This window comes from Salmo salar, chromosome 09, assembly GCF_965601325.2.
Source record: "Salmo salar chromosome 09, fSalSal1, whole genome shotgun sequence".
Classification (NCBI taxonomy): domain Eukaryota; kingdom Metazoa; phylum Chordata; class Actinopteri; order Salmoniformes; family Salmonidae; genus Salmo; species Salmo salar.
In genome coordinates, this window is record NC_138299.1 from 113,236,096 (window position 1) to 113,252,537 (window position 16,442).

At 39.3% G+C, this 16,442-nt stretch overlaps 1 protein-coding gene across 4 annotated transcripts in view; it reads right to left on the reverse strand.

Annotated features, from left to right (window-relative positions):
• The window catches only part of dgkd (diacylglycerol kinase delta), a 173,936-nt gene that overhangs the window by 36,785 nt on the left and 120,709 nt on the right, over window positions 1–16,442 (reverse strand). For all 4 annotated transcript variants that reach the window (XR_014378845.1, XM_045724294.2, XM_014213440.3 and 1 more), the window contains 2 exons: window positions 14,897–15,010; window positions 3,373–3,507 (listed from right to left, as the gene is read on the reverse strand). Coding sequence is in view for 3 of the 4 variants with exons in the window: in XM_045724294.2 (XP_045580250.1) it covers window positions 3,373–3,507; window positions 14,897–15,010 (249 nt within the window). In the remaining variant the exon portion in view is untranslated. The remainder of the gene's footprint in view (window positions 1–3,372; window positions 3,508–14,896; window positions 15,011–16,442) is intronic.

Genomic DNA, 16,442 nt, shown 5'->3' on the forward strand with positions numbered 1-16,442 from the left:
ACATGGGAAAGTGCCTAATTCCTTTCATAAGGGAGAGCAGGTCAGAACATTAACCGTGTGGGTTCGCTTGTTTTGTACTGTTCTGTTGTAGTTTCGACCAATGATTTGTCTGACAAACAAAGAACTTCGCGTCCTGCAAGCCCAGGCATGGATTAAAGTTGGCGAGACATTCAATAATGTCATCGTCACAGCCAAATCAACCGTGACCCTTGAGCAATTTGCTCAAAATTGCTACAGAAAAAAGAGAAGAAGATCAAGCAAGCCGAGTCCCAAGCATCCGCTCCATGTGTGGGAGGCAATTTCTCGCCAGGGACCAGACCCATATTTGACTTTTGATGGTAAGCTTGGCTACTTACAAAAGCAAAAGGTACATAAAATATTGTAGCCTACACCTCACGGACTGTTATGTGTTCCACAATAATTCACTCGTCTCCTTTTTCAGGTATCATGGCTCGAGATTTCTTTGAGGAAGAAATCATCAAGAGATATTGGACACTATGTCAGAGACGTGTTTCTGGGTACACACCGTTTCTTTCAAGGTAGGATTATAGCAATATTTTGTTACGTTTAGACCTATTTACATCTATATTTCTGTTATTGTACCTAATGTTGGCTGTTAGGCTAAATGTATTTTTTTCTTCTCCAAATGCAGACAATGACCCAAAACACACTGCCGCCCGGGTTTGCATTGCAAATGAGGGCATAAACTGGGCCAAGACGCCTGCAGAGTAAGTAGACCTTTATGTAGTAAAATAAAGGTAAAATTAAAATAAATAAAAAGACCAACAACACATCTAAAAAAAATTTTTTCATCTCCACATGTAGGTGTCCTCACACCTAGCTCAGCTATTAGACAATTCTTTAGTAAAGGTTGAATAGTCTATTGTTCAGCTAATAGCCCATCCTGCTACGCTTGTGAAAAACTAATAATAATATTTTTTTCCCACATGTTAAAGATTCCAATTGATAGTGTTTTTAGCCACAATCGGCTCCAACCCCAATTAACACATTTGGGCACAGTCAATAGCGTGCTGGACTTCAGGCTAGAATGTTGAGGGTTCAAAACCTGCTCCCTGCTTGTTTCATTACATTATTATGCCGGTCTCAGAACAAATATTCTGGATTGTTACTCCCATCTCGTTCCTCGCTCTCTTCCACGCGTCATTCTCCGCCTGAGTGGCTCGCTTGTGGGCGTGCTGGCAGGATATACAGTTTTTTTATTCTGTATATATGAATTACAAATCAGCCTTTACATAAATCATGTTGAGTCTATTGCATAGTTACAATGTGTAATCATTGATGTCCCAGGAGCGGTAAACACTGTTGAAGTGTCTAATTGTAATACATACATGCAGACATGTTATGACCAAAAAATATGCACAATCATTTGTCTCTACATTAACCTGTTAGGGCTAGGGGGCAGTATTGACACGGCTGGATAAAAAAACATACCCGATTTAATCTGGTTACCACTCCTACCCAGTAACTAGAATATGCATATACTTATTACATATGGATAGAAAACACCCTAAATTTTCTAAAACTGTTTGAATGGTGTCTGTGAGTATAACAGAACTCATTTGGCAGGCAAAACCCTGAGACATTTTCTGACAGGAAGTGGATACCTGATGTGTTGTATTACCTTTAAACCTATCCCATTGAAAAACACAGGGGCTGAGGAATATTTTGGCACTTCCTATTGCTTCCACTAGATGTCACCAGCCTTTACAAAGTGTTTTGAGTCTTCTGGAGGGAGATCTGACCGAACAAGAGCCATGGAACGATGATGGCCCATTAGACACCTGGCGCGCGAGTTCATGTTGGGTACCCTCGTTCCAATACGTTATAAAAGAGTATGCATTCGTCCACCTTGAATATTATTCATGTTCTGGTTAAAAAAGGCCCTAATGATTTATGCTATACAACGTTTAACATGTTTGAACGAACGTAAATATATTTTTTCCCCTCGTTCATGACGAGAAGTCCGGCTGGCTTAGATCATGTGCTAACAAGACGGAGATTTTTGGACATAAATGATGAGCTTTTTTGAACAAAACTACATTCGTTATGGACCTGTGATACCTGGAAGTGACATCTGATGAAGAGAATCAAAGGTAATGGATTATTTACATAGTATTTTCGATTTTAGATCTCCCCAACATGACGTCTAGTCTGTATCGCAACACGTATTTTTCTGGGCGCAGTGCTCAGATTATTGCAAAGTGTGATTTCCCAGTAAGGTTATTTTTAAATCTGGCAAGTTGATTGCGTTCAAGAGATGTAAATCTATAATTCTTTAAATGACAATATAATATTTCCTCAACATCAATGCCATAGTAAAACGCTGTTTTTGGATATAAATATGAACTTGATAGAACTAAAAATGCATGCATTGTCTAACATAATGTCCTAGGAGTGTCATCTGATGAAGATTGTAAAAGGTTAGTGCATCATTTTAGCTGGTTTTATGGTTTTGGTGACCCTGTCTTTGAATTGACAAAACATTACACACAACTCTTGTAAATGTACTGTCCTAACATACTCTAAATTTATGCTTTCGCCGTAAAACCTTTTTGAAATCGTAAAACGTGGTTAGATTAAGGAGATGTTTATCTTTCAAAGGGTGTAAAATAGTTGTATGTTTGAAAAATGTGAATTTTGACATTTATTTGGATTCAAATTTGCCGCTCTTGAAATGCACCTGCTGTTGATGGAGTGCACCACGGGTGGCACGCTAGCGTCCCACCTAGCCCATAGAGGTTAACTAACATATTCCTCTCAAGTGTACATTTTTAGCTTGACTCGCTATGACGTTACAATTACTTAAATTTGCTACCACCATAACCACTTGGAACCACTCGATATGATTGGTCATATAAAAACCTTGGGACCCAAATGCATAATGAGTGCTCTAACTCCCCCTTGCGGTGGTCTGGAGCAATGAAGCCGTGACGCCCGGTACCTCTTAAGTCCCACGGTGTAAGCTTGCAACTTTTAAAGGAGGAACTGCTGTACTGTATGCAGTAATCATGTGCCTATGAAGCAGAGTTATACTGTTAGCACTGAGGCGGTGTGCCTTAGTAAGAAGTCCACTTTGTGCAGCTCACCCTGTACTAACATAAATAGAATGAGTAGAGCTGTTACGGTGACCGTATTAGCGCTACACCGGCGATCACGAGTCATGACGGCAGTCAAATTCCATGTGACCATGTAGTCACGGTAATTAGGCTTCTCCAAGCTCTGATACTGCTGATGGTCATTAGTAGCCTACAAAACTTGCTAACTGCCTGGTACTCAGCACTCTACGGTCCCTCTAATTACTCTGACATCAATACAAATGTAATTGAAAATGTGTACTAGATGTGTACTCACTCGGTCTCTGGTGAGAGTCTGGGTTCGGTTCTTGTGGATAATCTTGATGTACCCCGGGGGCTGGACCCAGGCCTCTCCGTCCACCTGCACCGGCACGCCCTCATCCCCGAGGATGGTGATCTTCACTGTACGACACTGCAATAGGAGAGCAAATGGGGAGAAACATTCAACCAGTACGATATGAAACCACGAAAATTGTGTAAAAAATCTCAAGGATGATCAATGGAAACAGGATGCACCTGAGCTCAATTTCGAGTCTCATAGCAAAGGGTCTGAATACTAATGTAAATACATTTGCAAAAATTTTGAAAAACCTGTTTTCCCTTTGTCATTATGGGGTACTGTATGTAGACTGAAAAGGAAAATCTATTTTAGAATAAGGCTGGAACGTAACAAAATGTGGAAAAGTCAAGGAGTCCGAATACTTTCCGAATGCACTGTACATTAGAATAACACAAAGGCCTGCACACTGTATATGCTTCCATTTAAAAGGGATAGTTCACCCAAATTACAAAATTACTAATTGGTTTCCTTACCCTGTAAGCAGTCTATGGACAAGGTATGACAGCAATCCATGATTTGCTTTTGTTTACCTGGCCACTGTTTCCAAATGCAAACTTTTTAGCATTGTGGTCAAAATCCAATGCAAGTCAATGGATACCATGGATTGCTGTCATACCTTGTACATAGACTGCCTACAGGGAAAGGTAACCAAAATGTTATTTCGTTATTTTGGTGAATTATCCCTTAAATGAAACTATTGAAAATGTTTTCAATTACTTTGGTGCATTTTACAGATGTAAGTGGTATATTTTCAAAACGCTAAGTACAAAACTGATAATACTTGTAATGCCCCCTGTATTTTGTTCAGAACCTTTGATTGTGCATTCATTGGAGCTGAACACATCTTTCACCCCTGATTCATTCATGCAACATTTATGTTTTCCATTAAATACCATGAGAACATTTTGTTTAATTCAATAGCAAAAAATGCAAGGTACATTTTCTAAACAATGCTTTTTGCAGTGTTTGAAAAGGAATAGTAGATGATAAATATAATTTTCCATACAGTATTTGGCTATAACTTGACAACCTTGACATTATTTTTTGTTTTGCAAACCACATTTTTTATGCTTTGTTTTCAATGTCAGGTTGAGAGCATGTTGAGAATTATTTCAGTCTTACAGTTTAATTATTCTTACTGAATACAGAACATACGAAGGACAAATCATAAAAAAAGGGGTATTGAATTGCAGTAGGCTACAGTATAACGGTATTGCGGTAGCACGGTGTGTGTATGCCATTTCTGCTCCATGTAACAATGTATAAAATCTAATTTTCTGTGTGACTTTTCAACTGAGATAATGAGTGGAATATATTGTTATATACTGCTCAAAAAAATAAAGGGAACACTTAAACAACACATCCTAGATCTGAATGAAAGAAATAATCTTATTAAATACTTTTTTCTTTACATAGTTGAATGTGCTGACAACAAAATAACACAAAAATAATCAATGGAAATCCAATATATCAACCCATGGAGGTCTGGATTTGGAGTCACACTCAAAATTAAAGTGGAAAACCACACTACAGGCTGATCCAACTTTGATGTAATGTCCTTAAAACAAGTCAAAATGAGGCTCAGTAGTGTGTGTGGCCTCCACGTGCCTATATGACCTCCCTACAACGCCTGGGCATGCTCCTGATGAGGTGGCGGATGGTCTCCTGAGGGATCTCCTCCCAGACCTGGACTAAAGCATCCATCAACTCCTGGACATTCTGTGGTGCAACGTGGCGTTGGTGGATGGAGCAAGACATGATGTCCCAGATGTGCTCAATTGGATTCAGGTCTGGGGAACGGGCGGGCCAGTCCATAGCATCAATGCCTTCCTCTTGCAGGAACTGCTGACACACTCCAGCCACATGAGGTCTAGCATTGTCTTGCATTAGGAGGAACCCAGGGCCAACCGCACCAGCATATGGTCTCACAAGGGGTCTGAGGATCTCATCTCGGTACCTAATGGCAGTCAGGCTACCTCTGGCGAGCCCATGGAGGGCTGTGCGGCCCCCCAAAGAAATGCCACCCCACACCATGACTGACCCACCTCCAAACCGGTCATGCTGGAGGATGTTGCAGGCAGCAGAACGTTCTCCACGGCGTCTCCAGACTCTGTCACGTCTGTCACGTGCTCAGTGTGAACCTGCTTTCATCTGTGAAGAGCACAGGGCGCCAGTGGCGAATTTGCCAATGTTGGTGTTCTCTGGCAAATGCCAAACGTCCTGCATGGTGTTGGGCTGTAAGCACAACCCCCACCTGTGGACGTCGGGCCCTCATACCACCCTCATGGAGTCTGTTTCTGACCGTTTGAGCAGACACATGCACATTTGTGGCCTGCTGGAGGTCATTTTGCAGGGCTCTGGCAGTGCTTCTCCTGCTCCTCCTTGCACAAAGGCGGAGGTAGCGGTCCTGCTGCTGGGTTGTTGCCCTCCTACGGCCTCCTCCACGTCTCCTGATGTACTGGCCTGTCTCCTGGTAGCACCTCCATGCTCTGGACACTACGCTGACAGACACAGCAAACCTTCTATCCACAGCTCGCATTGATGTGCCATCCTGGATGAGCTGCACTACCTGAGCCACTTGTGTGGGTTGTAGACTCCGTCTCATGCTACCACTAGAGTGAAAGCACCGCCAGCATTCAAAAGTGACCAAAACATCAGCCAGGAAGCATAGGAACTGAGAAGTGGTCTGTGGTCCCCACCTGCAGAACCACTCCTTTATTGGGGGTGTCTTGTTAATTGCCTATTATTTCCACCTGTTGTCTATTCCATTTGCACAACAGCATGTGAAATGTATTGTCAATCAGTGTTGCTTCCTAAGTGGACAGTTTGATTTCACAGAAGTGTGATTGACTTGGAGTTACATTGTGTTGTTTAAGTGTTCCCTTTATTTTTTTGAGCAGTGTATATAACCCAGGTATTTCAGGAGTGCATTGTACACTACACGATCATTCGAAATGGTAGCAGATAGTGACTTTTTCCACTTTATCCTATCGAAACACACTGGCTGATGGAGGATGATGTAGTATTTACAGCCTCATCTATATATGATTTGGTTTCACCTTCCAACATAAATGCATGCCAATTGATACATTTATGATGTAAGAATATAGAATTTTACAGTGTTCAGCAATTTTGGCCCATTTCTCCTGACAGAGCTGGTGTAACTGAGTCAGGTTTGTAGGCCTCCTTGCTCACACACGCTTTTTCAGTTCTGTCCACAAATTTTCTATAGGATTATAAATGTATTCATAAATGTATTCTCTTGTGAAATTTTCACAAGTATGTGGTACAGTTCCACAACTCTAAGCACAAAAATCTAAACAGATCATCAAAATGTCTCGTTTCAAAACTTGAAGCACATTTTTAAGTACAACTAACAAATTCATAGTCACTTGTTCACGGCACCAAATCACTCTTTTAATTTGGATACATATTCAAATCAAAGTATCTGCTTTTCAAAATAGAATATTGAGTTAACTTTTTTTATATGATTTTATTGTCATTTGTTAACAATACAATTAACGATTGGTTCCTGAATTAAAAGTTGCATCATATTGCGATATAGCGTGCGGTATACAGTGGTACGGTACAGTGTGTTACAGTGCTTGGTGTTAATGCTTGTTCAAACCATCAGAGGGTATCTTTGAGCAAATCTATTCCATTTATTAAAATCAGGGTATTTGAAGCCGAACAGAGATCATCATGCCATGCAATCATGAATACACTTCATGATTCAAATTGAATATTTCATTTTACCTAAAACATCCGTTAATACAATCCGTGTTAGTGCTTGCTTTTTTGCAAACATAATTTGACCTCTGCAGTTTGAGATTATATATAAAAAAGAAAATACATTTTACAGTAGCCTATGTAGGCCTATATCCTACTATACTAAAACATCCGTTAATACATGTCCTTCAAAAAAATAAATATGGGCAGAATATTGTATGAAATATTTGGATGGTTAAAAGCTGACATTTGGTCGTTTCTAACTCAAATGTGACTCGTTCCATTCTCCGTTCTTTTGTTGATATTATATCCTGGCCTTTATTTACGATTATTATTGTTTTAAAGAATTCATTTTTTCCCTGAAGAACACAAACCATTCACACCAACCCTTTCATTCAAATTAGTTTTGGTCACCAATTATATTTTTTTAAACTATTTTAGCTTTGTCATTATGGGGTATTGCGTGTAGATTAATTAGGATTTAAAAACATTTTTTTTATAGAACAGACTATCTGGGATTGATCATTTGTTTTCCTTCTTTTTGCATTCTTTCTTCAATATAATCATTCATTCATTAATTCAGTAGGTTAAACCCATTCATTCAGAAGGTTAAAACCTCACTCCTACCCTCGCTCAGATGACTGACCGCAGAATCTATCGGTAGCCTAAACTGTGGCACAAATTGAGGAATTTTTCACACCTAACCAAGCTTTAAGACTATCCTTTTGTAAATTAATGGAGGTGTGAATGCTTCTGTCCGAGAGTCTCTCTCCTCTGCGCTAGAGTCCTGCATCGGGCAAAAGAAAAAATGAGGGGGTCCCGGAGTTGAGAGAGAACTTGGGTACTACAAATGGTGTGGACTGACAATAAAAAAATAAATAGGATACTTGTGCCTTTCAGCCCATTACATAAACAAAGGAGTGAGTGTGTTTGGAGAGGCGCTATCCACCACAGCGTGGGGCAGTGGGACAGTTTCTCGTGCAAAACTGCAGATAATATAAGGCCAACTATTTTGAAAGAACACTTGGGGATCTTGATTTCCTCTATCACTTCAGATGCCAAACTTGCCTTAGAAATAAGCAAACAGACTACTCTTCACCTGGTAATTGTGTGGTTCCAAAGGATAAAGCGTCACCTACAGCTGTATTTTTGGTGTCAGAGAGAAGGCGGCATCCTTTTCCTGCACAGCAATTTGCAGAATTTTTAGTAAATAAACTGTTTTCAAGTTATTGTTTCAGTAGCTATATTTGTTGGCTAATTCGGGCTTTCATCACAAACTATAACCCTATATGGCCTGCGTATGGTTAATTCATGCAGGAAAGAGGAATTAATAGCATACTGTCAGGAGTCATGAAAACAATTGGGCTAAATTGTCATTCATTATAATCATTCAGAAGGTTAAACTCATAGGTCTTAGGCCCGCAGAAAATGAAATTAGATTACTAGGTACATTTTTTATTTGATTTTACTGCCTACAGTATGTACAGTAGAAAGGGAGTGGCATGTTATAGACTTGTACACAACATTGTTAATGAAATTCAAACGCTATAGGCTAATAGGTACTGTATGTTGGAATATGACAAGCTCGCAACACACATCTGATTATTTATTATGAATAGGATTTATTTGATTTGATTACATTCCTCATTGCAGCCTCAGAACCGCAGACCATGTGTATGGCATTGTGTGGGGTGAGCAACGTTGTGAACAGAGTGCCCCATGGTGGCACTCATGGGGTTATGGTATGGGCTATGGTATGGGTAGGCATAAGCTACAGACAACGGAAATGGCAATTTGAATGTACAAAAATATTATGCTGAGGCCCGTTTTTTTAAAGAGTGTGACCAACAGATGCATATCTGTTTCCCATTCAAGTAAAATCCATAGATTAGGGCCTAATGAATTTATTTAAATTGCCTGATTTCCTCATATGAACTGTAACTCAGTAAAATCAATGAAATTGTTGCATGTTGCATTTATATTTTTGTTCAGTATAAATGTAATAAATAAAACAAATAAATATAAATAGCTCAGATCTTGAAAAAATTGACCACCTTTTTGCCCTCCGTATCCACAATGTCAAGTCAGTTTTGTTTTGGTTTGGTTAGCTAACATGATATGAAAGATGCAGCAACACCAGATCAACAGTATCAGCTTTTTGGCCACTTGCCCTGGAGGGAGGGGGACTGCAGTGTGAAGGGATGCAGGATGCAGGGTTGAGGAATCACTGTATCGTAGGGGACTTTTCCGTTCTATTGCTGAGGTGTGGTGGTCTTACTGGCGCCGAAGCATCACCCAGGTGGGTGCTACATTTCAGTAGTGGATGATACAGACTACCTACAGAGGATGAGCTGTGAACATCGAAGACGACGAGGTGCCCAATGTGGCCTGTTCGTCAGATGTTTCTAACTCCCTGCCTTGCTGTTCCATTGATGCTCCCACCGCTCAAGATACTACCTTTCCAAACTGCCCATCATCTAAAGCTGTGGAAAACCGTCACCCAAGAACTGCCTGATCCCTAATTTGTATTTATTTTTGAAACGACAGATTCTTCTTGTAATGAAAAGCCCTATATAAAATTTAAACATTCTAATAATAATTACATTATTATTATTATGATGTTCATAAATGAGGCCCATACAGACGACTTGCCTAACGGTTTTTCCTCACTGTACTCTTTCATTCAGTTTCTTCTTCACATCAGCAAAGAATGACTGTGTTTCAGAAACTCACTTTATATACACTCGGAGCTATCCCTCTTTCCACACTGTGGTAAATAAACCCAGCTTGTTATTTTATAATTAATTATTGAGTTTTTTCGAGGGAGAGAAACCAAAAGCTTTATCAGCGTTTTAACTCACCCTTGCGATAGTATGGCACAATGACGTAATGACGGAATTCGCCACAATCTGCCACCCTCTACCTCAAACGCGCCGCAGCAAAAGCTCAAAACTTTAAATTGCGGAATCCCTATATCGCTTAAATCAACTGCTAAAAACAGATAACTACTGATCCAAAGTTATGTATGGCTTGGTTAACATACTGTATATACAATGAGTATACAAAACATTAAGAACACCTGCTCTTTCCCTGACAGACTGACCAGATGAATACAGGTGAAAGCTATCTCTTATTGATGTCACTTGTTAAATCCACTTCAAATCAGTGTAGATGAAGGGGAGCAGACAGGTTAAATAAGGATTTTTAAGCCTGGAGACAATTGAGACATGGATTGAGACATGGATTGTGTAGGTGTGCCATTCAGAGAGTGTCGTATCAATATGTTTGGACCATGACAGTAGCTAAGATGTGGAGAAGTCTGTCCATAAAAAAGCGCTGCTCTGCCTTCTTAACAACACTACCAACAAGTCAGGTCCTACAGGCCTTGGTTTTGTCGCACCTGGACTACTGTTCAGTCGCTTGGTCAGGTGCCACTTGCAGTTGGTTCAGAACAGGGCAGCACGGCTGGCCCTTAAAAGTACACGGAGAGCTAACATTAATGACATGCATGTCAATCTCTCATGGCTCAAAGTGGAAAAGAGATTGACTTCCTCATTACTTATTTTTGTAAGAGGTGTTGATAAGCTGAAAGTACCGAGCGGTCCATTTAAAATACTAGCACACAGCTCGGACACCCATGCATACCCCACAAGGCATGCCACCAGGGGTCTCTTCACAGTCTCCAAGTCCAGAATAGACTATGGGAGGTGCACAGTACTACATAGATAGAGCCATGACTACATGGAACTCTATTCCACATCAGGTAACTGATGCAAGCAGTAGAATCAGATGTAAAAAGCAGGTAAAAAATACACCTTATGGAACAGGGGACTGTGAAGTAACACAAACATAGGCACAGACACCTGCATACCCACACATGATAACATATGCACAAGTACACATGGATTTTGCATTGTAGATATGTGGTAGTGGAGCATGGGCCTGTGGGCACACACTTAGTGTGTTGTGAATTCTGTAATGACTGTATTGTAATGTTTTTAAAATTGTATAACTGCCTTAATTTTGCCAGACCCCAGGAAGAGTAGTTACTGCCTTGGCAGCAGCTAATGGGGATCCATAATAAATACAAATACAAATGAGCAAGAAAAAATATTGAAGTGCCTTTGAACAGAGTATGATAGTAGGCAATGATCCCTCTAAGCCAAACATTTCTGTAAAATAGCCACTGGCCAATCAGATGGCTCAGATTAATGTGTCTGCAGTAACATAGCAGGCATAAAAGAAACCTACAGCAAAGTTGATACTGTGAGATTTCAACACGTTTAAAACCATGACTAGAGAGAGACTATCAACGAACACAGCAAAGAGCTGCTGTTTTTATGAGTGAGTTCATGTTTAACTTCTTACTCAGCACTATCAACACTTTCTATTCAATAATTTTATAAGCCATAAAATGCGCATTCTTCCTATTTCAACTCAGCACTACAACAAGCACTGCAGCAGTAATGAATGAGTAGGAAAGTATATGGATGGGTTCTGATTCCTGAACTTGAAATATTGAGTGCCATAGTCTGATTTCTAAACCAGAAGTTAATGGTTATCTGTAGGAGGAATCACATGGTTGCAGGTACTGATAAGGTTGGAGAGATGTGGTTTAGTGAAGAATGGGGGCCGAGGTCAGGTTAGGTCACATTAAGGGAGAAGGAACAGTTTATTGTTCGCATCGCTTAACTTCCTGCCTAGCAATAAAGTTCGAGAGAAGGAGGATACTTCTCCTTAGGTTAGGTGACCAATGTTCTAGAGTTTTCCCTGTTAACACTATCCAAGTTACCCTTTGCTGTAGCAATTGTGATCGAATCAACGCAATATTAGCCACTTTCAATGCAACATACAGGAACAAAACTAACTAACTAGATTTTGTTTTAGGCACAACACATTGGAGTAAGAATGCATTGGCACGCACGACTCAGCCCGTACTCTACACAGACCGGTGAACTGGACTTTGTTTACAGAATGAGCAGTCGTGAGTAGATGCACTTGTTTTGAAATCAAAGCGAGAGCTGCATGTAGCCAGGTGTGAACATTTTGTTCATATCCTTTGCTAGTTAGTAAGTTACAAGTCCAGTTAAAGATAATTTGTAGTCAGCAATAGGGGAGTGATTGCTTCCTACAAGAGCACAAAACATGTACATCTCTAGACTTTGAAAAGTGAGTCAGATAAAAGCTTTTTTTTTTGCTTAAAGGGGAGGTGTTCTATTTTGAGACAGGCTTGAATAATCTAAGTAGCCAATAGGCAGAGGGTAGCATAATTGGTCTGATTCTCTGTAATAATGATATGTGAATAATAGTATATTCTATTTTGTAAAGTGGTTTCATGCATCAAACAGCACAACATTTTGCCTACTTGGCCACTGTTAAAACTTTAATATAAAGTGGGTATAGCCTCAGTGTTCACAATAAACGTGCTCTGGAAGTTGCACAGAATTTTCACAACGTTCAAGTTTGCACTCAGCAGACCTGACATTTGCTTAATGACAAAAGAAATTAGAGGGAACATTGGTAGTAGGTGCCAAGCGCACTGGTTTGTGTCAAGAACTGCAGCGCTGATGCATTTTTCACGCTAAAGTGTCTCCTGTGTGTATCAAGAATAGTCCAGCACCCAAAGGACATCCAGCTAACTTGAAACAACTGTGGGACGCATTGGAGTTAATTTGGCCAGCATCCGTGTGGAACGCTTTCAACACCTTATTGAGTCCATGCCCTGACGAATTGAGGCTATTCTGAGGGCAAAGGGGGATGCAACTCAATATTAGGTGTTCCTAATGTTTGGTATCCTCAGTGTAGTTTGATATCTGCTGAACACTGAAATTCTATATTTTTACCTCAAATGTATCAATTTGGCATCAATTTATGTTGGAAGGTTAAACCAAATTATATATGAATGTGGCTTCAAGCAGAGAGACAGGCAATACTGTATCAGTTGACAAGTCATGTCGAAAAGGTGATCTTGTACAATGTTGGATGCGGCAGAAATGGCATACCACACCATGCTACATTTTTAGTTGCCAACTGCTTTACAATACCCTTATTCCTGATGATTTGTCCTACGTATGTAATGTCTAAAGATAATGAAATCTGCCATTGGTTAAAAATGATAAAATAAAATGTTTTTTTTGTCAAGAACTGTATGAAATATCATAAGGTGAATGCACCAATTTGTAAGTCGCTCTGGATAAGAGCGTCTGCTAAATGACGTAAATGTAAATGTAAAATGATATTTACCATCTACTATTCATTCTATTACGCACTTCAAAAAGAACAGTTTTGAAATGTGTATCTTGTATTTTTTTTGCTATTGGATTAAATGGAAGTTAACATGACTAAAATGGTAAGCCTATTATATCTGATGTATTGGTGACTAAATGAAAATGTTCTCATGGTATTTCACAAAAAACATACATTTTTCATGAATGACTCAGGGGTGAAAGCACAATCAAAGGTTCTGACCATAAAGATAGGGAGCATTACAAGTGTTATCAGTTTAGAGATTGGTACTTAAGAATTTTGAAAATATACAACTTAAAACTGAAAGACGCACTAAATAAATTGTGCAATTACTTGGTTGTAATTTTGGGTAGAGCATACATTTCCATATATTTGTGTTAGCTCCATGTGTGACATAACTCCACCAGTCCTATTTATGATATAATTGACAAAGATTATAACTTTTTTTAATTGAAAAATAACATTTTCTATCAATTAGTATACTTGAGTTGAATCACAATATTTGTTGTATTATTTGTTCTGTCTTTTCTGGTGGATTAAACTGGATGAAGGAAAAAAAAAAGGAAACCGCACACTGTTCTTGATAGTATCACTGATATTTAATAAGCGTACGTATCGGCCTAACGGCCTTCGTCAGAGCTTTTATTTTTTATTTTTTTCCTTCATCCTGTTTCAACTGTTGCCATGCACCTGCAACAAGATTGCTCAGATGTGCGAGTGCCTTTTGAATCTGGTGGATTAAACTGAAATTGCAACCAACTTTCTATGGCTTGTTAAAAAAATAAACTATATTTTGGAGATTATTTTGTTTTCAAATAACCGAAAGTGAGCGGCTGTAATCTGAATAAAGGGAAAAAGGCCATTCTTGAACATCGGGTGAGACATTATTACTAATTTGCAAGAGAACCAGTTTGGTTTAAGTATAACTTTTGAATGACTGACGCCTTTAGTGTGAGGTCTAATGCTTTAATATTTAATCATTTCTGCACTCCGAATTCATATTCATTACATAAATATGCCCTTTTAATTTAGTCTGTCTTGCCATTCCAAATGTTTTTATTTTTTTTGGCTCATATTATTTAAAAAACAGGTTGCTAGGCAAAACCATAAGCAAATAGGTCAACTGTGATGTGACTAAAGAGTTAAATCAGGCAGATTTTTCCACAAATAGACAGCTATTTTCCTTTCCATGGCAGCAAGATCTTATCTACTTTTGCTAACTTTCTATTAAAATGTATTAGAGTGAGATCATTTCTTTCTTTCAGGATATGTATACCGAGTACGTCCACATCCCCGTCAGACAAATTTATTGGTAAACTACACGGTAATGTAAAAGTTGTATTTTCTTGTGATCGAATACATAATATAGTACACTTATCACAATTTGGTTTTAATCCAGAGAGGTTCGAAAAAGTATCTAGATCCTCTATGAGGATGTGGAGGGATTCCACACCCTCAGAGTTTGTGAAAATGTTGTGTGTGTTACCTGTGCGATACGGTGGTGCTGCAGGTTGATGACTCTGGACACAGCCATTTGAATGCTGCCAAACACCGCCACCACCTCCAGGATCTTATCGTCAAAGGACGGCGCCGTGAACGTCTGCAGGGAAGAGGACATGTCATTTTTTACATAAACTGATTGTACAAAACATTAGGAACACCTTCCTAATATTGAGTTACACAGCCCTTTGCCCTCAGAACAGCCTCAATTCGTGGGGCATGAACTCTACAAGGCCCATGTTGACTCCAATGCTTCCCATAGTTGTGTCAAGTTGGCTGGATGTCCTTTGGGTGGTGGACCCTTCTTGATACACACAGGAAACTTTTGAGCGTTCATGACACACTCAAACCGGTGTGCCTGGCACCTGCTACCATACCCCACTCAAAGGCACTTAAATATTTTGTCTTGCACATTCACCCTCTGAATGGCACACATACACAATCCATGCCTCAAGGCTTAAAAATATATATTTTTTACCCGTCTCCCCCTTCATCTACACTGACTGAAGTGGATTTTTCACCTGGATTCACCTGGTCAGTCGGTGTCATAGAAAGAGCAGGTGTTTCATATGTTTTGTAGACTCAGTGTATATGCCAAATATATTGTGCAGCGCTGTGGTCGAGTGGCAACACTCCTCGGCACATGTCACATATACAGTGCCTTCAGAAAGTATTCACACCCCTTGACCTATTCAAAATGTTGTTGTGTTACAGCCTGAATTTAAAATAGATTCAATTGAGTTTGTATCAATGGCTTACACACACACACAATACCCCTTACATGGAATTATCTTTTTAGACATTTATTCAAATTAATAAAAACTAAAAGCTAAAATGTCTTGAGTCAATAAGTATTCAAACCCTTTGTTATGGCAAGCCTAAATAAGTGCACACAGTGTGCAATAATAGTGTATAACATGAATGACTACCTCATCTCTGTACCCCACACATACAATAATCTGTAAGGTCCCTCAGTCGAGCAGTAAATTTCAAACAAAGATTCAATTACAAAGACCAGGGAGGTTTTCCAATGCCTCGCAAAGAAGAGCACTTACTGGTAGGTGGGTAAATGTAAAAAAATCTGTGAGCAGTTTCCATCCTCTCCGGCAACTGAGTTAGGAAGGACGCCTGTATTTTTGTAGTAACTGGGTGTATTGATACACACTCCAAAGTGTAATTAACAACTTCACCATACTCAAAGGGATATTCAATGTCTGGTTTTCGTACTTTACACATCTACCAATAGGTGCCCTTCTTTGTGAGGCATTGGAAAACCTCCCTGGTATTTGCGGTTAAATCTGTTTGGTTCCTTGCCTTATTTGACTTGGTAAGCAAATTTTTACTCTTGAACTTATTCAGGCTTGCCATAACAAAGGGGTTGAATACTTATTGACTCAAGACATTTTTGTGGAGTTTTTTTTTTTTAAATAAATTTGTAAACATTTTGAAAAACATAATTCCACTGACATTATGTAGGCCAGTGAGAAAAAAAATCTAAATGTTATTGTATGTAATGTAATTTTAAATTCAGG